Source organism: Nestor notabilis, unplaced genomic scaffold, assembly GCF_000696875.1.
Source record: "Nestor notabilis isolate BGI_N333 unplaced genomic scaffold, ASM69687v1 scaffold8367, whole genome shotgun sequence".
Classification (NCBI taxonomy): Eukaryota; Metazoa; Chordata; class Aves; order Psittaciformes; family Psittacidae; genus Nestor; species Nestor notabilis.
In genome coordinates this window covers 44711-70595 of record NW_009935085.1, presented here as the reverse complement: position 1 = coordinate 70595, position 25885 = coordinate 44711, and the positions used below count along the sequence as shown (strand labels likewise).

The following is a 25885-nucleotide window of genomic DNA, read 5'->3' as shown; positions in this document are numbered from 1 at the left end:
GTTTCATTCCCTGTCACACCTCCTAATGCAAAAGCCATGAACGCCTTTTTGCTAAGCAAAGCATCCCTAACTGTAATCCTTAAGCTCTTCCTTCCATCCACAGTCACAGAAAGCCTTGATTGATATAATTCAATGTTAATGAAGTAGAAATTTAAAATTTCATAAAAAACCCAAGGGCTATATATGCTGCAAAAAAATCTGCAGTGACTCAGTAATAAAAAAAGTATGGGATCTTTGTAGTAATGCAGTTTTCCCTCCCGTTGCCATGATGGGCTTAACCAACTGAGAAGCCTCAACACGGCAACGGAAACTATCATCATAAAATGGTACAGTAATAGAGATAGCTAGACCAAGAAGGGGCAGGGTCTCCTGGGAAGAGGTCTGCAGAGAGGTCCAGTGACTGGTCATGCGGCTCAGTGTCAGGAATAATGGTTGTATGGTGGAAGGGGGTGCCCAATACCATTTTGGAAGTGATGATGCTGACGATGGGCAAGGTACTCTGTGTAGCTCATCGTCATCTTCTCACTACGGTACCTAGAAAAGAAGCAAATTCAAGAACTGTTACCAGGAAGCTGTAAGTAGTGCTAAAAATACTGTCCTAGTGGTATGTTTAATGCTGACAACTCTGATGGTAAGAATAAGACTAAGTGCAGTTGCACAAGGGCAGGGAGGGACCCACCATGGGTGTCAGAGTCATTCCTGAATCACAGGACAAAGTGCTTATGGAAAACATTTTGAGTGAACAGAACTGTTAAAAATTGTTGCCTACAATGCTGCTCGAAGTAGAGGGAATAGAAACTCACGATGATTTATTAAGCATGTCCCGTATCTTCAGCCAGCTCTCTACATAAAACCCGGGAGAAAAACTGTAAACAAGTGCTACAGATTTTTGGGCTGTTTTTAAACAATCAGTATCTACTGTCTGCCAAATCCTGCTTTTAAAATAATCCCAGCTACAGTAAATAGTTACATTCTTTTTAGACTAGAATCATACAATCTATCTCGAGTTGGAAGAGACCCATCAGGATCACTGATGCTCCTCATAGGACTACCTAACACTAAACTATATGACCAAGAGCATCGTCCAGACCCTCGTTGACCTCTTGAGAGGCTTGGTGCCCTGACAGCTTCCCTGGGACCCTGTTCCAGTGACCAACCACCCTCTCAGTGAAGAACCTTTTCCTAATGTCCAGTCTGAACTTCCCCTGATGCAGCCTCATTCCATTTCCTCATGTCCTATCGCTGGTCACCAGAGAGATCAGCACCTCCCCTCCTCTGCCAGACCTGAGGAAGCTGTAGACCACAATGAGGTCACCCCTCATCTTCTTCAGGCTGAACAAACCAGGTGACCTCAGCCACTGCCCCTCGAGGCCTTTCACCATCATGGTGTCCTCCTCTAGACACACACTGTAACAGTCTGATGTCCTTACACTTACACTTTGGGTACTTACATTGAAGTACCCAAAATTGCACTCAGTACTCAAGGTGGAGTGTACCAGTGCAGTGTGAAGTGGGACAATCACCCACCTTAACTGGCTAGCAATGCTGTGCTTGGTGCACCCCAGGACAGGGGTGGCCCTTTGGGCTGCCAGGGCACATTGCTGACTCCTGTTCAACTTGCCAGCAACCCAAACCCAGAGATCTCTTTCTGCAGGGCTGCTCTCCAGCCTCTCATCCTCAGTTTGTACATATAACCAGGATTACCCCATCCCAGGTGGAGAATCCTGCACTTGCTCTTGTTGAAGTTCATACAGTTGGTGATCGCCCAGCTCTCTAGTCTATCCAGATCTCTCTGTAAGGCCTTTCCACCCTCAAGGAGTCCACAGCTTCTCCCAGTTTAGTATCACTGGCAAACTCAAATGTACACTTGACACCCAGGTCCTTTAAGAGCACTGGCCATAAAACTGAGCCCTGTGGAACCCCACTGGTGACTGGTCACCAGCCTGATGTAACCCCATTTACTACAACTCTTTGAGCCTGACCCATTAGCCAATTGCTCACCCATTGTATGATGGACTTGTGTGGTTGTGTGCTGGACATTTTGTCCAGAAGGATACTGTGAGACAGTATCAAAAGCTTTGCTAAAATAAACCCTCCACATCTTCCCTTGGTTAACTAGACGGGTGACCTTGGCATAAAAGGAGATTATGTCGGTTAAGCAGGACTCCTCCCTCCTGAACCCGTGCTGGCTTGATCAATGCCTGCATTGTCTCTCAAGTGCTTTTCAATAGCTCCCAAAATAACCTTCTCCATAATTTTAGCAGGCAATGAAGTGAGACTGACAGGCCTGTAATTACCAGGGTCTTCTTACCCTTCCTGAAAATGGGACATTCGCCAGCTTCCAGCTGACCTCTCCAGGCTCCCAAGACCATTGAAAAATAATGGAGAGATGTCCTGCAATACCATCAGCCAGCTCTGTGTAACTAAAAGCAGAATCCAGGCCCTAACAACAAGTATTTTGGATAGACTTGCATCAGTATTGTTTGACAACAAGGAACATATCGCCACATTTACACTTATCTGCAGAAGTGTAAAATCTACACAAAAACACTATTCCACATTTCCACGAATTTCCTGACAGATGAGGTTTGGTGAATCCAGCTACAGTGATTTAAAATACTGCCACCTATCCTTTCTATCATATTTTTCTTCTGGAGTTGCTCTGGTTGTTCTCTCCAATTTTAGCTCTGAAAAAAACAACAGATGGCTCAACCACTTGCACTCACAGCCCAACACAAAAGTTACAACTACTGTGGAGCTACCACCTGCAGCGATGAAGGTGGCAAACAGATTTGCTTCTGTCACCTCTTTGCCAGAGGAGCAGAGCAGAATACCAGAACACCTTAGACAGGCAGTTTTGTGCTTCAGAGCACCAAAGGTGCCCACATTTACTCTATAAACAGTGTTTGGTACTGATGTACTAATGTAACAAAGCTGGTCCTTGCTGAGAGATCAGCTGCAGCTCTTCTGGAGCTGACTAGTAACCTGGTGAATGAACCCCCACCATTGTGCAACTCAACTGTAAGCTCAGCAGTTACTGAAGTTAGTTGTAAATGGGTCAAAACAGGCCGAAGGCAGCCTGGCTGGAATCACATCTCATGTGAACAGACGGAAGAGAAAATGCAGTTCCTGTCCTTATGCATTTCAGACGCCCAGAATTGGTACATTTCACTCAGCTCCACTATTACTTAGTTATATGGCCAGAACTACTGGGTATGAACTTGAAGTGAACGTAGTTAGAAATAGACTAGTTTTGATCAGCGTAAACCTTTATTCACACACAGGAGATCTACTTTAATTCACAGATTTGAAAAGGAAGTTAAAGGCACTTTTTCCACTCTTTCATGCTTTCCTGTGTGACTAGACGTTGTTAACATGAGGCTCTAAAAAAGGTTGTCGGGTGCTGGGAAATGGTTACTATTTTAATACTACTGCTCAGAATATGTCAGCAGCAGAAGCTGAGTTTTTAAGCAACTAAAAGAGGCAGCCAAAGAAAAAAAATACTTAACACTAAAAATTATGCTCTATTCCACTTCTTCAGGCCAGTGATTTTGCTGGAAGTTTGGATGCTGTGAACACAGATATCTCAACATGGGGGTTTTGATATTTTGGGGTTTTTTGGCAGGGGGTGGTGGTGGAGTTTGGGGGGTTTTTTTGCTTGTTTTGCTCTGTGCTCACATCCCATTGCTCCAAACAAAATCATGCAGCTGGAAGAATGTGTGTGCTATACAGAACTTTTGTTTCTGGTAAAATATATTCCTTATTTACCGAGATGCACAGAGATTGTAACTTAAGAACTACAGCACTGTTACTCTTGCCCTCAGCTATCTCCATATATTCATTTTGAACAGAAGATACGTAGGTGTACAGCTGAATAGTAAAAGGAAATTGGGGTTCTGCATTTGGAAATTTAGCTGGATTCTGTAAATTCTTCCTCCCTAGTTTAACCTTTGGAATAACACGTTTTCCTTAGACACAGTTACTTCAGCGTAATGGGGTTCCTACAAGAATTCAGAACTCTGAACAGTCATTGAGACAAAAAGTCTATTCTTCATCCACAAGATCACTGAACAAGTAACCCCTCTAACACTATTCTAATAAATGCTTTACCTTCTATCTGGTATAAATACTAACTACTGCTAAGTGATAGCAAGATCTGTGGATGAAGATGGAAGCTGAAAAGATCTAAAATCTGAGGTCTTTGTCCTCTAAAAGTACAAAATAAATCAGGAGAATCCAAGTATTGTGCAACATTTGAAATTAAAGGATTGGATTTAAAATATGGACAAGGAAGAAAGACTTTCCCAAAGAAACCAGGACACTGAAACAAGACTAATATATACAACATTTGTAGAACTAATCTTGTGACCCTGTGAGCCCCTAGGAATTGGTGAAAGATAGGAAGGGTACCAGTCTGGGACAAGGGATTCCAACTTTGTTATTTGTATTACTAGTATGTCAAGTGTGGCCTCCCTGAAGAGGATGAACAGTCAATACTTCCTGATCATGTAAGATTACACCAATTCTTATTTCTTTAAGCATGGAATAGATAACCAGAGTTTAGCAGTCATTTTATATCACAAACTTATAAAAATCTACAGTTTTAGAGGTGTTCTTATAGACATTTACTCCTCTACCCTTCACCATGTAACTACAATATTATGGGGCAGAATATCTGCTGCTAATTCTAAATATTCTGGCTCCCAGCCATTAAGAAGCCCTCAAGAACACATTTATTAAATTAGCAAGATCAAACCATACTCGTGAGCAAGAGTGGCAGAGTATGAAGTAAAACATTAAATTAATGTCTTAATTCTTGAGAACACTGACACAGCTTAAGTAGTACCCTGGCTCCCAGATCAGCTACGTGGCTGGCACACCTACCACCTGCCAAGATGTGGGAAATCTCTGAGACTCCACAGAGATAAAAAAGACCCAACACTTGCTTTGAGACTTGAACCCATGACCCCATAGCAGCAGACCCATAGCCCACCATCTGCTCAGACACAAATGGACAATGCAAAAAAATCCTTGTTCCCAACAACAGCCCGTGAACATCCATTACAGCCAATGACCAAACTGGACAAAGCAAGAGCTAAAGCACTAGTAAGATTTTTCACAGTTAGGGAACAAAATATGCAGGTACCCTGACGTGTGTGTGGCCTGATATTTAACAACAGCCTTTTCTTTCTTGCTTAGTGCCACTAATCCCTATGCAAGGCACAGATACTCTTGGAAGTCCATACTGCTATTGTGAAAAGAAAGAAATCATTAATAAAATACACAGGAAAGCTTACTATTAACATCTGAAATGAGCACTTACCAACAAACACATCACCGTACTACAAAAACAGGACTTATCTGTGGTATCCCCCGATGCATACCTGGTTAGCTTTATTGTTTTCCTGAATTCATTAGTAATTGGAGCTTTGTAGCCTCCTTTCCTCAATAAGGAATCTATGGTTTGAATGTGGTCCCATCCTGTTGGATTTTACAGTAGTAAAAATTAGTAAGAAATACAGCAATAAGGAAAGATGTTGCAAAAATACAGACAGTACGTAGTGTTATCGATAATGAAAGTGCTCTGCTGCCGTTCTGTATCAAACACAGAACGTTCTTCCCTACTCAGGAACAGCTGAAGGAAATATGACATACAGGATTTCTTTACACACAGTCTGCTCTGCAAACAACAGACATCTTTATCTCATAGTTGAAACATTTTAACAGTGGACCCACCATATCCAGGCATCTTAGACTAGGGCAAGATATAAAATTAAACCTTTTTGCAATGTTCAGGTACCACAATTACTTTATACATTATAAATAGCTAGGATAGCATCAAAAATTAAGTTTCTGTATAAAATTTAAAAGAATTATTAGCTGAACTTGTGCAGAGAATTTCAGGTGAGACTTACTCATAAATAGAACAATTTACAGTGATGCACCTGGTTTCAGAACTAATGTGTTATAGGTGTCTGGGTTATTAAAAACGTGGTGGTTTAAAAACTCAGTCATTACTGTTCTCAATAAACTCTTCATGCGATTCATAACCCCTATTTACTGATTTTTAAGAGCCTAATATTTTAAGTAGCTGTTAGACATGTTATTTCCAAAAGATGCAATTAGATTAGTCACATTGTTACATTAAAATAAAGGTAGTTTGGGGTACATAAAATAATACAAATGAGTAGTTCTGGGTGCTGTAAAGAGTCAGATAGCAATGCACGGTCTAGTAAAGCTATCTAGAAATTTAAACACACACCACCACCACCCCCAATCCCTGAATTTTAAAAGAAGCTTGGAAAGTCTCTAAACTTCTAAGTGACTATTTGAAAACAGAATTATCAGTTAAAGATGATCCTCAGGAAAGGTTTCATCCTATTCCTTAATAGACCAATTCAAATACTAAAAGGCAAAAAAACCCACCCCCAAACCCAACAACAATGCAAAATGTACAAGATTGAGAGATGCTGTCAAGCCTGGAAGAAAAAAACCCATAGTAGTCATAGTCAGCTGCTTAGTCCAAAAGATTACTATTCCACAAAATCTGCTACAGGTCTTAATTCACAAAACTCAGTCTGTGCCTCTATTAAAAGGGACTTTAACAACATTACTGAAAGCAATTCCCTTCCATCCATCAGAAAACCCGGGAAACCAGTGTTCATAAAAGGAATGAAGAACTAGCAGAACATACCTGTAACTGAATAAAAAGACCCAACACTTTTCATTGCAAATTTGGAATAGGTCAGCCATACGATAAATCGACATCCCATGATTTAACAGAGATTTGCATGTCACCAATATCACAGTGTAACAACTATGAAAACTGGCAGCTCTTACCAACTGTAAAGTTGGTTGACAGCATGTACCACCCCTCCATATTTTATTTCCTACAGCTACGCTGCATTTCTGACTGGTTTGAAAACAGCTACAGGTTACTGAATCCCTGTAAGGGGACTGACACAGGCATGTAATTGGCATTTTATATAAGAGTCTTCTTACAATTAAATATTGCTCCATCATCTGACATCAGTGCAAGGTCAAATATTGCATTTTAGATTTATATGTATGTTTAAATTCTTCACCAGATCATATGAAATAAAGTGCAACAATGACCTTGCTCCTTTGCAACCTCCGGTAAGTAGGTGGCGGTGCGTTTTGATCCTTTTTCATTGATGAATTCTATTCTAATGCCATGTACACCCACCTGCAAGAAATCGGCAGCTTTATTAGTACACTGAAAGAAAAAAAGATACAAGAGATTTCTATCATGATAAAACCCAAAATGTGAACCTTTCAGTGGTTAACAGCGTTCTGTGAGGAGTTTCAGGATGTGGTGCTGAAGCAAATGTCATCTTTTGGAGAGGTGTTCACCTGAGAGCCTTGTAAGTTCGGTAGTGGCACAAATAAGCTCCTTGGCTCCCCACCACAGAGCTTCATTTCTGGTCTGAAGGAAAGCAGCTGAGATGCAGAAGTCGGTCTGTCTCCCTCTGACTATCAGCAATGCGGTTGCTGATAAAATTTCCTGGTCACCAGATAAAATCTGCAGGAAACCACAGTGCTGGCAAATCTGAAGATGCTTCAGTTTTCAAAATAATCGATTTTGTTCAAAGTAACAACTGAACAATGAAAGATTTGTCACACTGCGAACTGCAGCCTGGAGTCTTCAAAGTTTCTGCCAATGTATGACACATTTTAAAGCACTCAGCTTCAAATTCCTATTTCCTTTGCTATTCAATACTTTAAAATATGAGAAAATGCCAGTATGGAAACCAAAATTACTAATATCAAGGAGTTAGATGTAGATAAGGTTGGACTTCCAAGAAAAATAAAAGAGGCTCAGCATCTTTGCAGGGCACTGTTTAAGCACCCAGTTTTCCAGGTACGATAGTTCTGTTGAGAGCACTTGGATCAGCAGCCATAAAAGACATTCCAGTGCCAATGAGGTTTCAGTTGCTTTTGAGTTCTGTGCACAAAGACACAGCATTAGCAGACAGACATTTTCATGCCCACATAATTAAGATGTTATTTCCATTTAAATCCAAAGTTCCCAATGTTGTATGTGAAAATGAATAGTTTATGTTTCAAAGGGTATCAGGTTATTTGGTATGGCTCTTATTTGGTATGCTGGAACAGTTTTTCCACTGACAACCTATTTTACTGGAAGTGCCTGATAGAAAACAAATCAGGAGTATTTACAAAGCTCTACCACTTGTTAACTTACGTGCTTGTATTAAGAGTTTATTTTTTAATCTTCATCTAAGACACAAGTGTGGGGGAACAGGAAGAAGAGTCTCTCTTGCGGCTCGCCACGGCCTCAACAATTTCTCCCCATGAACTTAGTATTTCTCAAATAGGAAAAATTACTTTGAAACTAATGAATTTAATTCACTGTAAATTTTAACGTGCCATTTATTTACCAAATACTCCTAAACCTAACTTTCATAACGTGGATATATAATCACTAGAGCTCTGATCTGTATACCTGGATAATGTAATTAGAAACCCAAAGGGCCTGAAAGTAAAGTGAAGCAGTGTTAGAAGCTGAAACAAGCCTACTGAGTTTATTCCAAGAACAGAGTAAGCTTTTGCAGCTGGTGATTTTTAACTGTCTATACGCAATTGCCTAAGCACTAACATCAAGTATTTTCAGGTTTTACACACCTTCAAAACCTGCAAAATGTTAGATTCTAAACTCCACACAACTGCTTTGCATAGTAGTGATAGTGTAGTACTCATGAGAAACTAACCAGAAGCACTAGTGATGTATGAAGTATAACCCAACATTCAAGCAGTAGCAATTGCATTGAATTGGAATTTTCCCATTAATCATTTTAATGGACTTTTAGGCCCAAGTCTGTAGAAGAAAAAGATCTAGAGCAAAATTAATAAGGCAACACAACTGCACCCACAATTCCTCTGGTTGGGAAGATTTCATAGCATTCTGTGAAGCAGGAATTCCAACTGTGTAGCTACGCAGTACTCTCAGTCCAGTACAAATGGCTTTCCATTGTTTAATTCAGTTAATCAAAACCAGGCCTGAGCTAAATAAATGGAAAGCCACACACAAGCAACATAAGAATGATCCACACTAAGACTGGCATCGCACAGTTAGGAATTTGACTTCCTGAAGGGACCAATGCTTTCCTGTATTGATGAAAAGCCTTGTGAAATTTCCCACAATACTCGTCTCAAAGGTGGAAGGTAAGGGCCACGTACATGTTTGGAAGGTATTAGCTGCAGTACAGCCCTTACTGCCAGCACACCAGTTAAACAGCAATGAACTCTGTGTGCCTGCCTCCCAGTTCCACCAGTACAAGCATTCACCTAACTACAGGATGAACCAGGTCAGGCTGTTCTGGGTTATGGCTCATCCTCCTACGGACTTACGGTTTGTCAGCTCAGTCTTTGAACAGCAGCAAGCTATGAACATTTCCAAACAAAAGGACAAGGGGAATGGCTTTAAACTGACAGAGGGGAGACTGAGATGAGCTCTGAGGCAGAAGCTCTTCCCTGGGAGGGTGCTGAGGCGCTGGCACAGGGTGCCCAGAGAAGCTGTGGCTGCCCCATCCCTGGCAGTGTTCAAGGCCAGGTGGGACACAGGGGCTTGGAGCAACCTGCTCTAGTGGAAGGTGTCCCTGCTCGTGGCAGGGGTTGGAACTGGAGGAGCTTTAAGGTCTCTTCCAACACAAACCAGTCTGAGATTCTGTAACTTGTATGGTATTCCTTATGATTCCATATCACACAGTCTTTTCCTTTCACCTAACTAGTACTGTGGAAATAGCTGCATACAAACTTGTCTGGAGACAAGACTCACTTCAGAGTAAGGGACTATTGCTACTTATTAGAAGCTGACCCAACTTTTTATTAGGTGAATTCTACAGCTTTTTAGCCCCACATTTGTATCAAATATTCTGGCTTCTTTCTGATCATCCTTAGTAGGGCTGAAATACGACATGCTGATTTAACAAAGGAGGCTAACAACTACTCAGGAGGTATGCTCTCCACTTGATGGCAGGCATTCTTTTTTAAACGAATCACCTATTTACATAGATGAAATCACTGATTATCATCCAAAGAGAATAAAATATTGGGATCAAGAGTCTTTCTTCTCTAAAGAATACAAGATGCAGGAGTTGCTGGTGCCCCTGCACTTTTAAGGAGGAAAGAATTTCCACAACCATTAAATGTCCTAACTTCATAACAATGAAAAGCCACCTTTTAGTCAACAACTCAGTTCTCTATAACTGTTTAGGCTAATATTTAAACCAGAGCACAAAGGCTAAAGGCCTTTTGTATCAACACAGCAAGCAATTCTGCAGATTTGACTTTACTAAAGAACAGCAACTTCAGGGCAAAGATCCTTTTCAAGGTATTTTAAGGAAGAGCTGCTCGTCAATTCTAGTTATTTATTACCCTGGTGGAATTACAATCATGTTTTCCAAAAAGTTCCTAATTATAATTACATACAATTACAATGTTCATGATGTTTTAATTAAAAAATGGGGAAAGAATCAGATTTTGCAAGACAGGCTTTACCTTCTAGCAAAAACCCCACAGATTCTTCATTAAATTAATGAGAAAGTCAATTAAAAAGGTGTTCAGTTGCTATAAGGTGAAATAGAGAGGGAACAAGTAGAGGCACTTTGCTTTTCTCTTCTGTATTTTGAGAACACTCTCTCAAGGAGGCAGAGCCTGCAGCACCAAAGCTGGAATCGCAAGACCTACAACATGATCATACCTTATCTACACCATTTGCGGGATCTAAATCCATTCACAGGACATTCTAAGTGTAGCCTTATTGACCCTAATGGCAGGCTTACAAGCTCCACAAACCAAACAGAAGATCTTTCTAAAGGACCCAAAGCCATGGTACTTCACAGCCATCTATTTGAGCTCTTCTACATTCCTTCTTTCGCGGTGCTGCTAACTACCAACGCAGTTCCAAGTGCAACATGAGATGCAAGTGTATCTGCATTAGGAATGAACAGCAATACTGGAGCCATCAGTTCGTAACTCCCAGTGTTCGTTTCAAAGCCCTACATCTGTTCAACTACTACAGCGCACTGCAATTCACATGAAGACCCATGGAAGTAAGAATGCCAAGTGATATTTTAGGAAGCACCCTCATGAACCATGGCATGGAATTAGTCCTCTAAAGGTGTGCACTTTCTCCTAGGTACTTTAATAAAAGGTGAAAATATGCAACTTGATAAATCACATGGGAGCTAAGAGCAGTCTATTCCTATCTCACCTGGCTGAAGTTTCTGCTGCAAAAGGATCTCACATGGCTTTTGACAACTGACATATTGTTTTCATTTGGGAAGATAATTCATTAATTAGAGAAAAGAATATCTATACACTGCTTTGGGATACAGGAGATACTCCTGAGCTTTATACAAGATGAAAGACACAGAATCTCTCTGGACATCATACTCCATGGACATCCTGAAACGTCCTTTTGCCATTGATACTGCATAACTGCAGCTCCTTTAAAGGAAACACAGATGACATAAGCTATACACTGACAGGAGCACAAACAGCGATGAGTCGTTCCTTTAACGACTAACAATTACAAATTTTATCTTCCTCATATTTATACACACACCCTCCCCAGCCCTTTTACATGGGAAGCTCTTGGATCATCCACAGCTATATATGATACAATCATTAAAAAACCTTAAACAACATAGGAGAGAGCAATTAAGCAAATGGTAACACAAAGACTACTGTATTTCTGACCCCTCCATTCTTCCTTCATAAGCCAGGGCTTTCCAGTAAGATCACAAGAATCCACAAAATCAGAACTGAGAAAGACTACAGTTCTGCACTGAGCTTATTAACAGTTGTTAAAGTCTCAAGGACTCTGCAACAAGATACAGAAAGGACATAGGAAGTAAACCCCTCCCTTGTTTCACACAGGTATTAAGAGTCGTGAATCAGAAGTCTCCCAAAGAACAAAATCAAAAATAGTCTTTCTAAGGTAGAGTGCAGGTTTGAACTCAGGCTTTGGCTTCAGCTTCCCTTTAACGAGGAATAGTTTGGTCATCTTAGAAGTTCATTATTGAGAGAATAAACCAACATCTAATAATATTGATAGACTACCACATGGAAAGAGCTAAATGCTATTTCATTATGCACCTCACATAGAGACATTTTCTGAATGTATTCACAGTCTGACTTTCAATGAACTATAATAAATGCAATGAAATTGAAAACATCACAATGGTTACCACCAGAAGTCAACCTAATAAAGCAGAAAAATTCTACTAGTTTTAGTTTTGACTTCTAGTTTGGTTTAGTATTAAAAGTCACTCCGGTTTTGATTACCTGAAAACATTGTTTGAAGTACTCTTAACAGCTCAGTGACAAGACAAGTTCCTTCTCTGAACAAAGCTCCTGGTTGGGAATGCACAGGCAGTTCTAGCAAAGATTTATTTCTGTCTGACATTACACAAAAAATGAATAATTCTGGTTATGGTGAAAATACTGATAAACCCCAAAGGAAACTTGCATTCATCTCCTTCAAAATTACATACCAGAAGGTAAGGAGCCCTTGCCATTATGAGGTGAACAGGAAACACTTTTTTGTTAGATTTTCAGCTACTGTAAAATCATAATGCTGGGGTTACTGCTGGATAGACACTGATACAGTGGGGCCTCTTACCATTTTAACAACAAATGCAATTATACTCAATATCCACTTCTTATGTGGGAATACAATAGAAACTTCTTTTTCTCTTAAAATATCCTAAGTATTTAGTAGGGCTAAATCATCACTGAAGGGAAAAGCTGTAACTCGTGTGGTGTCTCTGCCATTACAGCATGTCCACCATCATATATGACAATTTCAATCTATTTTTCATGTTCGCTCAACTACAGACTCAAGAGCAATACAAGTTGTACTGACTGCGATGAAAAATTCATATGAAGTTCAGTAACTTGTTTTTTGCAAGCGTCTAATACCAAATAATTTGACAAAAGAACAGAGAATAACATTTCCTTCAGTACACCTTCCCAGAAATCATTCTAAAAGCAGCCTTTGCTTCTTAATCTCCCTTACACTGCTGTTCCAAAACAACACCTGCAGGTTTCCTAGAACCTAACAATTAAAATGGATTCAGCTCCATGCAAGGGAAAACAAGAGCAACGATTTACTTGGCCTCACTGTACAGGGGGGCCTGTGGGGTCTGTGCAGGCCACCTGCTCTGAATGCAAAGAATGTTTTGGGAAAGATAAATGGCTCAGTCCTACAAGCTAAATAAGGCAGCTTGTTTTGGGACTGCAGGTTTTTGCAGTGCTTGTTTCCAGAAGCATGCACCAGCCTCTGAACTTTCATCCTGGAACATCCTCTTTCCAGAATCAATGGACTGATCTACCACATTCATGTAGTTAACTGTGCTGCAAGAGAGGTCTTGGGACACCACCACTTGGATGATGCCTTGCTTGATGGAGCATCAGACATAAATACAGCTGTGCAGACCACTCTTATTCTCAGTACCTAAGTGAGCAAGAACAGAACTTGGTTCCACTTTCATGGCACAGACTTTTAAGGTGACAGTTCTATCAAAAAGGATCTTTTCAATCAATGCACAAAATAATGTGTAGAGAGTGCGAAGTATGTAATGACAACTACACTAAATATATGCAGCTAATGTCAATGGTGTGACTTCTGCTATAGGTGTTCATGGTATGCAAGTCATTTTCTTAAAAGATATCTGACATCCTTACCTCCCAGTCCATGTAGTCACATACATCTTCAAAGTTAGTGAGTAGAGACACTGAGCAGAAAAGCCGTGGCAGCTCATCCCTCGTCATGGGGGGGAAACGACTATCTTTAAGGGCACTGTTGAAGACAAAACACAATTTCAAAGGATTTTTTTTTTTTTTTAATTAAAGTTCAAGGATCAAATGAATCAACTAAAAAGTGTAAAGGACAAAAAAAAAAATCCTGATGAAGTGATGACCAGTTTGATACTCCAGCTGTCAGCGTAACACACTGACCAACATCCCCAGCTTTCTCCTTAGACATTTGGTTCAGCTGCCGGCTGGTGGTGTTCTAGGGGTTATTCCTTCCTGAGCTCATTTTGCTACTGTGACAATCTCACTAATGAAGCAGCCTAAAGGTTTTGGAAAAAGTTACAAAAACAACAGCTCTTTTACTGGTAATTTAGGAAATTCCTTTCAAAAAGGATTAAAGTATACACCACAAAGTAGAAGGGGAAATTCTACAGCCTGTGATAATCAAACACATAATACAGGAATCAAACTGTAGAACTTAATTACTCAGTGGAAAAAAATCCAAACAAGCAGAACATTCTCCCCAAAAGAATAACATTCATGCTCACTGGCAAAGGTGAATATATAAAGGTAAAAACATCCAAGGGCTCTACAGAGCTGTAAAGCTACAGGACTTGCGGATGTTCTGCAAAGCAGATGTAACTATTAGTAACAGGGAAGCTTGCACACAGCTAAGCTCATCCTTGGGCTCACGCACCACTCTACAGACAAACACACACCTAACAGGGTAAAATCAGCACAGAGAGGAACTACCTGTGCACATGCCAGCACACTTTGGGAAAGAAAGCTGTTAACAGACAGCGAGCAGTACCACGAGTAAGAACATCTGTAACAACCTACTTGCCTAAGTTCGGTTAAGAACCAGTTAAATTGGAAAAGGGAAGGTTAAAGCGAGTATGGTATCACCTAATTTTGTATTCTCGTCAGGTTTGGAATGTGACATGTATGAATACAAACGTGCTCATCTCCAACAAAACCACTGCTCTATAACTGAGCTTTTGGACGAGTAAAAAGCCATTTAAGAGAAGAGACTTACTAAAGTACTGTAAAGTTCTTCCTGTGTCTCATCATTTCAGTTAACAATCAGATCATTCTTATTTGTTTTACTTGGCAAACAGCCGGTGGTTGCCATTAGCTGAGATCATTGCAGCCATGGCCATGGTGTTTAGAGTATTGCTGAAGTCTCTGCATCAGATACCACTGTACTTTATAAAGAGTAGTATAACTTTATCAAAGCAGACCAAACAGAAACATGTAAGCAAAAAAAATGTAAGGTTTAGCTAAAGGAACTCATCATATGTATAACCAGAAATAGCTTCCCATCATGAATGAATACCATTCACTGAAGAGTTAAAACAGAACCTGTATTTTCCTGGGGTGAGGGGAAGGCAGGCTTTTTCCCAGATAGGCTACAAGTACAAAAAAGAACATAGTACTGGCATTTAGATTAGAAGCCCTTCTCCAAGCTTAGGTATTTTGATATTACAAAATAGGTCAGAAATGTACAATTTTCATTACGAAGACAAATTCACTATATAGCTAATTAACAGCAGGCCTACAATAGCCATTACTTAGGAGTAATTCTAGGCAACCCCAAATAAAGTTGCCATAGACATGAGAGAAGTAGTAAAGGGAGGATACTCTGAACACAGGGACAGCTCAAACCCAAAGTCCACAGAGCCCAATATTCACTAATAACCAACAGCAGTTCGCAGAATAAAAGAATCAGAACACGGTAAATATCCAGGGGCAGTTCCCTGGAATACTCTCCAGGAATCCAGCTGTTTATAGCTTAGGTGTTTTGAGCCAGAGATGGTATCTCTGCACTTATAAGCAGTTTAATAAGTGCACACATACACACTTCCAGTATTTCACCCCCCCTTTTACTAAAAATGGTTTACCTCCAGAAACCCCAAAACTCTTTGAATCCACCACCACAAGTTTGCTTACACGCAACTTTCTCATTTCCCCAAGGTGTGCTCTACCTGCATCATATAACCCATCTATTTGAACACACTACTTAAAAGTACAAGCATTATTAACCAACAACTGTGCACATGGATATTGCACTTGGGGTTTTTCATCATTTATGCAACAATCTTACTATGCAAAACATTTCCCACTTGTAAGAATTGACAGCTTTCAGAAAGTTGTGGGGTTTTTTGCACAACTTGATAGCAGCATATATACAACTTATTCCTGCTCACTGGAAATCTGCTGCACTGGCATTACTAGAAGAGAGAACACCCCTAATTTAACATACTTTAAGAAGTACAGAAACAAACATCATACAGTGCATGTGTAAACCACATCTCAGCTCACCTGCTGAGATAATCACCTGAAACAAGACGGGTGAATTGTGACAAATGTGAATAGTGATAAAAAGCCAAGATACAAAACCTTCCCGTGAACACAGCGGAAGCAGAAAGGCACACGGGGAGGCACACAAGCCCCAGGTGAACAAAGCAGCTCAGTTTTAGTGAATGCAGAGCACTGCAGTAATCATTGCGAGCTTAGCTGGCTAATTCCATTATACAATAAAATTACACTGGCACAAATACGTTACTTTCACCTACCTACCTCATGTAAGCTAAAATATTGTTACTGATAGTGCCATTTCAGCTATACCTAGTTCCTTCAGAACTGCTAGGTGCTATTTTAGCTGTAGAGCCTGCTGAAGCTCTGCTCCTGAACACCTCCGTGACTACACGCATCTGTGCACATACCCTGCATTAGCACTCACGCTGCTGAAGATCAGCGAGGTGGCTGGCAGAACTAGATCAGGGATTTGAGTAAGTCTCTGACACCACTGTAACTGATCAGCACTGAATATTGTCAGCCTTTCCCCAACTCCAGACCCCATATGACAACTTCTTGTCATCTTTCCAAACTGCCTTATCCCTGTAACATAAGTAAACCCAAAATTTATTGGAGACATTTGTGTTGACAAACAATCAGCAATAGGAACAAAACATACTGAAGGCAGATGCCAACAAGAAACCCTTTCTTTGTGCTGGTTAGCTACACCTGAAATACTCTGTCTGCTAATGCAGAATTTATGAACCTGAAGTAGTCCAGCAATCACACCAGGTGCCAGTTTTAGAAGTACCTTAACACTTAATCATCCTGCCCTAATGAGTCTGATCCAAGTGCGTCACATACTACTTTAAAACTGGGAGACGTTTAGCTTGTACGTGCCGTACATTACAGCTGGAGTATCAGTCACCTTCTCAGTCGTTCTATTATTTCTGCCATGGTTACAACTTTTAAGTTCCAGACACCTTTTGAAAACTTAAGAGCAGACCAGGCGTGTATCACTTGTCACAGATTAACTGCTTTCATGCTGGCTTTTTTTAATGCTTGGTTAGCAGACCTGTGTCATTAGAGACGCTTCCCTTCAGAACTCAGCAATGATCCTTTAATCCTAAACTTTATCTCTGTGGGTAGTGAATGAATTACCATCTACTGACTGCTCTGATGATGTCAGCACAACAAGTGGAAGGTATCCATGGAATGACTCATGGGCAGCTGTCCACACTGGCTAACACGCTGGAATCACCCTCAGAGACATCACCAGATCTCAACACTTCCCAGGGATAGAAAAGCTTCCATGAGCTTTTACTTTTATTGCTCCTGTTTCTAGAGGCAGCAGTTTGGCACTTGTCATACGCTTTGTACTCTCTCAAAGACGTAGGTATCCCCTTGTCATGGGTACCTACTTGTCATGGTAGCATGACCAGCTCAAAGCAAGCACAACATATAGACAGGCTGATGTATGCTTGTTTTCCTCAAAAGCTTGTCACTGGTCTGAGCTGTTCAGAATGAAAAGTCACTGCATAATTGTGTGCTGGCAGTCTTGATTAGTAGAAGAGGCTTTGTTCTGTTTATGTGATGGAAACATTACATTTGTAATATAGAATGTGATTTTACAATCTTATTCAATGCCATGTTCTTCTGTTAATTCTTCCATTAGAAAGACAAAAGGATTCTTATGGAAGAAAACCTGGTGTATTACATACCAGGTTTAAAAAACATTAACTCCACAATTTTTCTGTTAAACTTAGACTTAAGGAAGGGTGAGTGGAAATAATTAGTAAAATAAGTTGGAAAAATCAGGCAGAGCTCAAAATTACATTTAAAGAAAAAAATACTCATTTTAAAAGCATTTTCTAAACCATCTGCTCTTTATTCCTCACTGCCCAGAACTAATTTACATATATTGCTGCTGACTAAATGGAAGTACATGTTAGGGAAGAGTTGAAAAGGAGCAGTGCCAAGCCAGGGGAATTCCAGCTGGCCAATAAAAGGACTTTAGTTTTTCCACCTGGAATTCTGATCCTTGTTGAAAGTAAAGCAAGCAAAGTCAAAACTGAATCCTGTTCAAAGAAAACTATTTTTAGACACAAAACGCATACACACGCACATAGGGCCTTTGTAATTAAATATTTATGTGGTCTTGGATATCCTACTAACATCAAGGAATTGCCAGTCAAGGAAAAAAACAACAAAAAACCCCAAAGTGTTACTCAACTGTCAGGTTTTCTTCAGCCGAGCTGTGCTACACAAGCCTCAGCTTCTCCTCAACTGAAGTTTACTTGACCATAAGCTCTCCACAAATGTTTCTCAATAATTTCATTTTCCACGTACCTCTCCTTGGATTTGGGATAGAAAAAAAGCCTGCAAACACTTTAAAGACACTGATAATATTTAAACAAAAGGAAATTGTTCAAAGTTCCCATGACAAAGAGCATCAAATTCAGCAAAAAATTAAAGTAAGGTTTGTATTCCGTAAGACTACATCTTGATTTTGTACAATCCCACCAGAGGCACTCTCTGAATCATCAGTATGAGCCAGTGAACCAAAATGCAGCACATCACTGTGTTGTCTGTCTGTAATTTCTGTAGCCTCTAAAGCTGGTTTGGAGAAAAAAAGCCAGCTCCAGTCTTTCAGGACCTATGGCTCTGAAACGTGACGTGGCAGATGGGTAATGAACAGCAGGACACAAATTGGGGAAATAAGAAATAGTAGCAAAGCTCCATTGCTCAGTTCCAAAGTATCTGAAAATGTTTGTGGTTGAATTTAAAGGACCCTTTAAAGAGGTTTGATAGCATATAAGCATCAAAAATAGGAAAAAGGGATTTAGGTGTAGATGAATGAATGTATTAAATGAATGAAATTCTTAATATTTATTAACAATGACATTTCTCACTAAACCTCTTTGTTGGGGACAGTCACATCCACAGACCCAAACTGGAGAAAGACTTTCAGCAAAACTGGATACAGTTTTGTACATTACTGGAAATTACTTCGGGGACTTAAACATGACACAGGGGAATGGAGATGCAAGGGAAGCTGTCAAACACTGGGCATGATATAAGTAATACTCACTTTTATAGGAAGTGTAAATGAGGCAGAGACATGAAGTGACTCATGCAATTTAGGAGGCTTGCACAGTGAGTCAGTGACAGGATCAAGAATAGCATCCAAGATCCCCAACTCCTAAAAATCTACTTTTTGTGACAGCCTCTTTCACAATCTGCTCTGCCTACCACGTAGGAACATAGCTCTTGGAGGATTAATCAAAATAGGACTGATAAATATAGTCAAATTAATCCAATTTAGAACAATACATTTCCCATTGCTTTCTCGGTTCACTCTGCTATAGTCAATTTTCTCTTACCCGTTTTCTGATACTGAACACAGCTAAAACACACCACAGCGTTCTGGCATCTAAGCAAGTCTTCAAGTATCAGTAGAGTTATGAGAAATAGGCCAAAGATCTCATTTTACAGGCTACTACCCTCCTGTGAAAACCAGCACATCGGCACTACTTTTAGATGACAGGCAAAGGACTTGAATTCTCTCTGCTGGAAGCCCCCTCTTCATTTAGCTCAGTAACCAGAACCCTGAGATATCTCCTCTTTTACAGACAAAGATGTGCTTAGCAGAGTCACCTTAGAAAATGCATTTCACGAAGAGAAGAACCTACGCTGATATACTGAGCCCGAAGGGCCTAGGTCAGTGAACTCAAACCATCCTGAAATTAATGAGTGGCAAACTCACTGCATTTTAGATAACAGCAACGAAATGACAGCAACCAGAGACACTTGGTGCCAGGGTTCCAGGGAGGGAAAAAGTCAATATCATTGACAAAAAAGGTCAATGTTCCTTCCATTGCTGCGTTACTGATCAGTGAAGTTAGTGATCATTTTTACTTTTTCATTCAGTAAGTTAAATAGGAAGAAATTAAGGAATCCTTAAGCAGATCACCAGTATTTTCCTAATGAAAATCAGCTATCATAACTCAGTTTGGCAGAGACCAGAAAAAGCTAGCAGCTTCCAAGTCACGATGTGCAATCAATTTTGAAGCCAGAAAAGCAGGGCAGAATGTGCTCTTCTTCAGAAAATGAAATTATTATGGGTAAAATTCTCCCAGCTTTCAGCATAAGAGATCAGAGCCTCACGCAACCCACACGACAGCATTCCAACCACTTGCATTTATGACCAGCAGAGTTTTGCCAAATTAAATGAAGATTTCAAGGAGTGATTTACATGATCAAATCACTTGAATGCAAGGAAAAAGAAATGTATTTATATGGACTCTTTTTTTTGGTCATACTGGAAAAATTTCCAGGAAACAAAACAACTGTGACTGACGTGTTTTTCCTGAACCCTCCCTTACATTTGGGAGACAGAAAGGGAAAGAACAACATTTATGCTTCCTGCACATCACGTTGCTAAGTGGCAGTCACCGCGTAAAAAAAGAAATACACATTTGTTGTGTGGCACAGAAATACTTCTCTGAAATTCCTGGCCTGTTTTATTAGCAGGGTGCAGCAGGTAATGCAACAGGGTTTCAGGTGGTGGAAATCAAATATTGATCTGGTATTTTGGCTTTTCAATCAATTAGTTTTTTAATGCCACAAAACTGAAGTCTGTCAGAAAGTCTCACCCAGTCTGTGTCTGGATTCAGACATGTAGCTTAATAGGAAGAAACGCTGACACTCTGGTTTAGATAGTTATTTTAGCTGTGAAAATAATATCATTCCTCTAAAGGACAACCCAAAGCAAGTACATAAATTAAGATAGAGGGTAGATTTAGACGAGCTCTTAGGCAGAAGCTCTTCCCTGTGAGGGTGCTGAGGCGCTGGCACAGGGTGCCCAGAGAAGCTGTGGCTGCCCCATCCCTGGCAGTGTTCAAGGCCAGGTTGGACACAGGGGCTTGGAGCAACCTGCTCTAGTGGAAGGTGTCCCTGCCCATGGCAGGGGCCTGGAACTGGATGAGCTTTAAGGTCCCTTCAACCCAAACCAGGCTGGGGTTCTATGACTGAAGAATCCTAGAATCATCATCCTGAAGAATCATCAGAACAAGTGACCTCCATTCACTGACTACATAAGACAAAAGGCTATTTTAGGCAACCAGAGGTGCCTGCAGTAAGCTGGCTGCATGTCCTCCAAAATGCCTTATCACTCTAGTGAGTGTGTAAACTCTTAACTGCTTAGTATCAGCCAGGCTGCAGTTTCAGGACACGGTGCACTAAGCCAGCAAACACATCTGGTGGGTTTGAATTTACCAAGAGTCATTCAGCTTCCTTTATTTTTAAACAATTGTGCAGGAGTGGGTATCACCAGACTTCTTGCAGATGGCTTACAATGCTAGAGAGGACATTAATGTAATCCACTGATTAAAAACATACTTAATATCTATTAAGAGTAGACCCACAAACAACACAACAAGAAGTTTACAGTGTTCCATTTCAATCATTTTCTTAAGAAAACATTTTGATTTGTTCACAATATTCTGAAGGACAAACCAACATACTGTGTTTTTATTACTGGTTTCAAACTGCTGAGTGACAAGGAAGAACAGAAGCTCTGGGTAAAAGAAGAATCATCTACCAAAGGCAGAGAAACCATTATTTGCTCACTTCACCGGTTTCCTGAGCTCCTCTCCCCATGAGCCAACAGTGGCAAGAGAGTCAAGGACAACTACTGCTCAAAGCTTTTAAATTCAGATGTCAAAAGATGTCAAAACTTCATTTTTAGGGACTTTGCTAAAGTCAAGACACCTGAACTTCTTGGTTAGTAAAATTATTCATCTAAGTCTAAAACATACTTAAAATAAAATCAAAGGCAAGGTTCTAAATCAGTGCTGCAGCTTCCTGCAGCACAAGGCGGGGGTAATTCCCACCTTCCCTCAGGGAATGCCATCAGTGCTGAATCCTGTGAGATGCACCCAGCTGTGGGGTCTATTAACACTAGTGCTGTGCAAACCATATTGAAAGGGTTCATGGTTTGGAACAAACCAGAAGTGGCTGTTGCTGGTGACAACAGAACCCAGCAAAACCTTTTACAATCCCCACTCAGTGGGACGACTGTCCAGAAGAATGCTGAAGAAAGTAATTGTAGCACAGGTGAAGTTAACAAACACTGTGTTAAAAATGGTATTTATGGCTGCGAAAGAGAGATTTGTGTCACTACTTCAGCACTGAACTGGGAATTCTGGAAAGATACAGTTATAAAAATTTTAACTGAAATATCAGTCAAATACATGAAGGGGATAAATAAAATTCAGGTATTTTGTTTGAAGTACTCCTGAAGCCTGAACAGAGACAATCGGGATATGCTGCCTCCAACTGTTTCCCCATCATTCCTATTTCAGTTGTCCATGAAGGGTATTTTTCACCCTGTTTCTCACATGAACTCAGTGATTCTGCACTCGTGCAAATCAACCGAGTTCCATTCCATAGCAGGCAATACACAGGCACTAAGGCATCACAGCAGGTAGGCAAAGGGCTATGGAAATGCTTCAAAAATGTCTTTAATACATTGTGAGTTTCACATTGACTGCACTCACCAGTGGAAACTTACTGAATGGCTTCAGTTAGATTCTTACCAGTGTTTTTGTGTGGGTGTGCATGCAGTGTGCCACCCATACACGCAATTAAAAACAAACCATACTGGTATTGCTGATAAGGCTCTGGGACCTTGTTGTTTTCCCCTAAACAAGTTCACCAGTTATTTAAATCAACAAAAGAGCTATTTACAGAGTATTTCATGGGGTGCTTAAAAGTTTTCAGAAAAATCCTTATTTTAACCTTCCTTTCTTACTCTATCTTGCACAGATAAACTCCACAGCACGTATGAAGTGACTAACATGGTCTGGGATGCTTCTCAGTAGATCTGCAAATGTGAGTACCTGTTAAAACATGGATCTAACTACATAAAGGCCACTGTCTGAAACTCCTGGAGGTTGAACTACTGCTGGGCCTTCAGCTGGGTCTGTCAGTCTTCCATACACACAAATGAAAATGATCCAAGTCCTCACACACCGTCACAAAACATTTCCTATGAAAAGAAAGCTCGTAACCATGAAGCTGTAAAAGTTAAGGCTTCCATAAATTGAAACAGAGTTTTTTAGCAGGAAAAAATCCCCCAACAAAGATGTTTTTCCTACTGCTCTGACAGTTACCCAGAGAAATATTCCATCATACTTTGGATTCTTCCAAATAAACCCAGTTCATCATTATGCCACAATAATGTGACACTGTGTGGACATAATGCTTGAAATTCATTTCTCTTTCTTACTGCTGTAGTGTAGCAAGGAAACAATGAAGGCTTGCATGGAGAGTCCTTAAAGTTTAGGAGAATTTTTGTATGTGCTGTTACAGCCTCTGAGTGGAAACGTATGATCCCAAAGTCACAGCTCCTGCATTCTGCTCCCATCAGAAAACATAACTCAGCTAGAACTAAAAATCCACAGAGTAATATTGTACGTTCCTGATTACATTAGTAAGAGTCAAGTTTCCATGGTTTCAACTTCCTTGCTGTTTCCTGAAGCCACAAATCTTACACTATACTGTTTTTGTGGTTCTAAAGGACTTAATTTTCTCCTTGAATGTGAAGAAAGAGCAAGCAAGTCAAAGACTCTGCATTTTGCTCATACTGTTTTAATCCTGTGGGGCGTGGGGGGATCGTTTTGCATTACTATACAATATGCCCTATTACACTGAAGAAAAAAATAAATCTTAAATTAACCTAACTTTAAGATGTAGCAGAGCTTCAGCAATAGTTTAGAGGTACGCCTTCACAGAGGAATGCTAAATCCAAAGTCTTCACATGACAAGTTAGGAAGTGAGAGGTACAGCTTACAGCAAATTCCAACACACAGCATGCAATTAGTGCATTGGTCCAGGTGCAGTAGAACCCTATACCTGCTATATTCATGTTCCACATACTCTATGCTTCTAGAATGGAACAAAATCCATTTGGAATACCCATGTTCACAGTTGTCTGTACTGTCAATTGCTCAGCATGGACCTCAAATGGTATCTTCTGACTACAGGGGAACAGGAGGTGAAGCAGCTGTATGCAGCCATTTCTTTGTAGGTGGCAGCTTCTTTTCTGCCTTTTCCCATATTGTCCCTCGCCCCTCCCTGCATCTATCATCATGCTGGGATAAAGGAGGACAATGGAATTCAAAAGGCGTGACAATTTTTATGTCATACTCATGCAGACATTCAGGAAGCTGAAAGGTGTCAATTGCCATGGAAATGTCCTGGTTTGCTACAGAAAAAGCAGATTCACAGCACCTAAAACAATCTCACAGCGTAACACAGTACACTAGTCACACTCATTCCAGATACTTGCTGAAAAACTGGATGACAAAAGTGACCAGGGTTTGGTGTGTAGGTTTTTGTTTGGTGAACACACGATAAGAGACTAGTCAGAAAACTCTAATTGAGCTCCAACTGGACTAAATTATAATGTCAGGAAAAGGCTCTCCAGCAGATGGCAAAGTTTAGATAATTAACAAAAATGAACTGCTCAATTACATTTGGAAGTGTTCAGCTTGAGCAACACTAACCACTCAGATTCCTAGGAGCCTGAAAAGAAGTCTCTGGAACTCTACATTCCAGCAAGTCTATCAATATTGACCTACGATCACCACTGCACCCCAAAACAGATACTGAAGTCAAGACAAAAATCTTTAAGGCCACTTTATTGCTGAACTCAACCCTCATTTAATCCATCCACAAACCATTACTCCCCTCTGAACATGCATTCAAGTCATCATTTCTAAAAAAAAATAATAATAAAAAAGAACAACTTGCCATGAAATATTTTTCATTCTTTATGAACTTTAAAAAATAAAGCCTCATCTTAAGCCCATATGGAAAAATACATTCCTAAACATCTCAGCAATGCAATGACACATAAATACATGAATATAACTTGAATATTTACATGTTCAACCTCCTGCAGCTTGTAAAGAGGGTTTAGTTTTATTGGATTGTTCAAAGTCTGGAACAAAAGAGAGCTTCATTTTGTCAGTATTTCTTTTGTTACCAGAAATTCTATAAACTATATTTTTATATAAAAATACAATGTCCTTGTCTTTTTATTAGCTGTCAACATGATTCACTTTAAAAACAACCAAGACTGTAAATGCTGGGGATGGAATTTTACAGTTAAGCTCAGTTTTGATACTGTTTGTCACAAATACAGAGACTATGTTTTGTGATCAGGACTTTGAAACCACAGTGATGGAGAAATCAAATATATCTAATCAGGTTAAGAATAAGGAAAGCAAAAGGAGTGGCAGAATGTGCAGTAACTGACTTGAGAAGGAAAAAAGATCATGAGGTTTCGCATTAAATGTTTCCTAGAAAAAGATTAAGACAATAAAATACTCTGACATAGGAAGGTATTGATGAATATAGACTGATAAATTGAATAAAAGGTGACAGAACACAGTCCTGAAATTCTTGAACAAGGATGTGGGTTGTGAATAACCCAAAGTCAACACCCTCTTACAGACTGGAATATGACCGCTCATAACACAGGGCACTGAATAATATCCTGGCTTGTTTCCCAAGATATGTGTTTCATCAATATCACAACTCAGCCTGGATGATGTTTAAACCAGCTGGTTTGTATCTAAGTGCAATCTCTTACACATACTGCGAGTACATCTGCAGAGATGCAAATCTGAGCGCTGTCAGCGCAAAGAGCCTGTGGCATCTTACTAATTCCCACTGTCTTTATAAATATAGTAAAAAAGGCACAGGATAGATCCCCTGG

General features: G+C 40.1%; 1 protein-coding gene across 1 annotated transcript in view; it reads right to left on the bottom strand.

Moving 5' to 3' along the window:
* Nucleotides 1-419: 419 nt before the first annotated feature.
* The window catches only part of LOC104408153 (AMME syndrome candidate gene 1 protein), a 37315-nt gene continuing 11849 nt past the window's right edge, over nucleotides 420-25885 (bottom strand). The window contains exons 3-6 of the mRNA XM_010017652.1: nucleotides 13732-13846; nucleotides 7117-7207; nucleotides 5385-5481; nucleotides 420-534 (exon numbers count right to left, since the gene is read on the bottom strand). Coding sequence (XP_010015954.1) covers nucleotides 420-534; nucleotides 5385-5481; nucleotides 7117-7207; nucleotides 13732-13846 — 418 coding nt within the window. The remainder of the gene's footprint in view (nucleotides 535-5384; nucleotides 5482-7116; nucleotides 7208-13731; nucleotides 13847-25885) is intronic.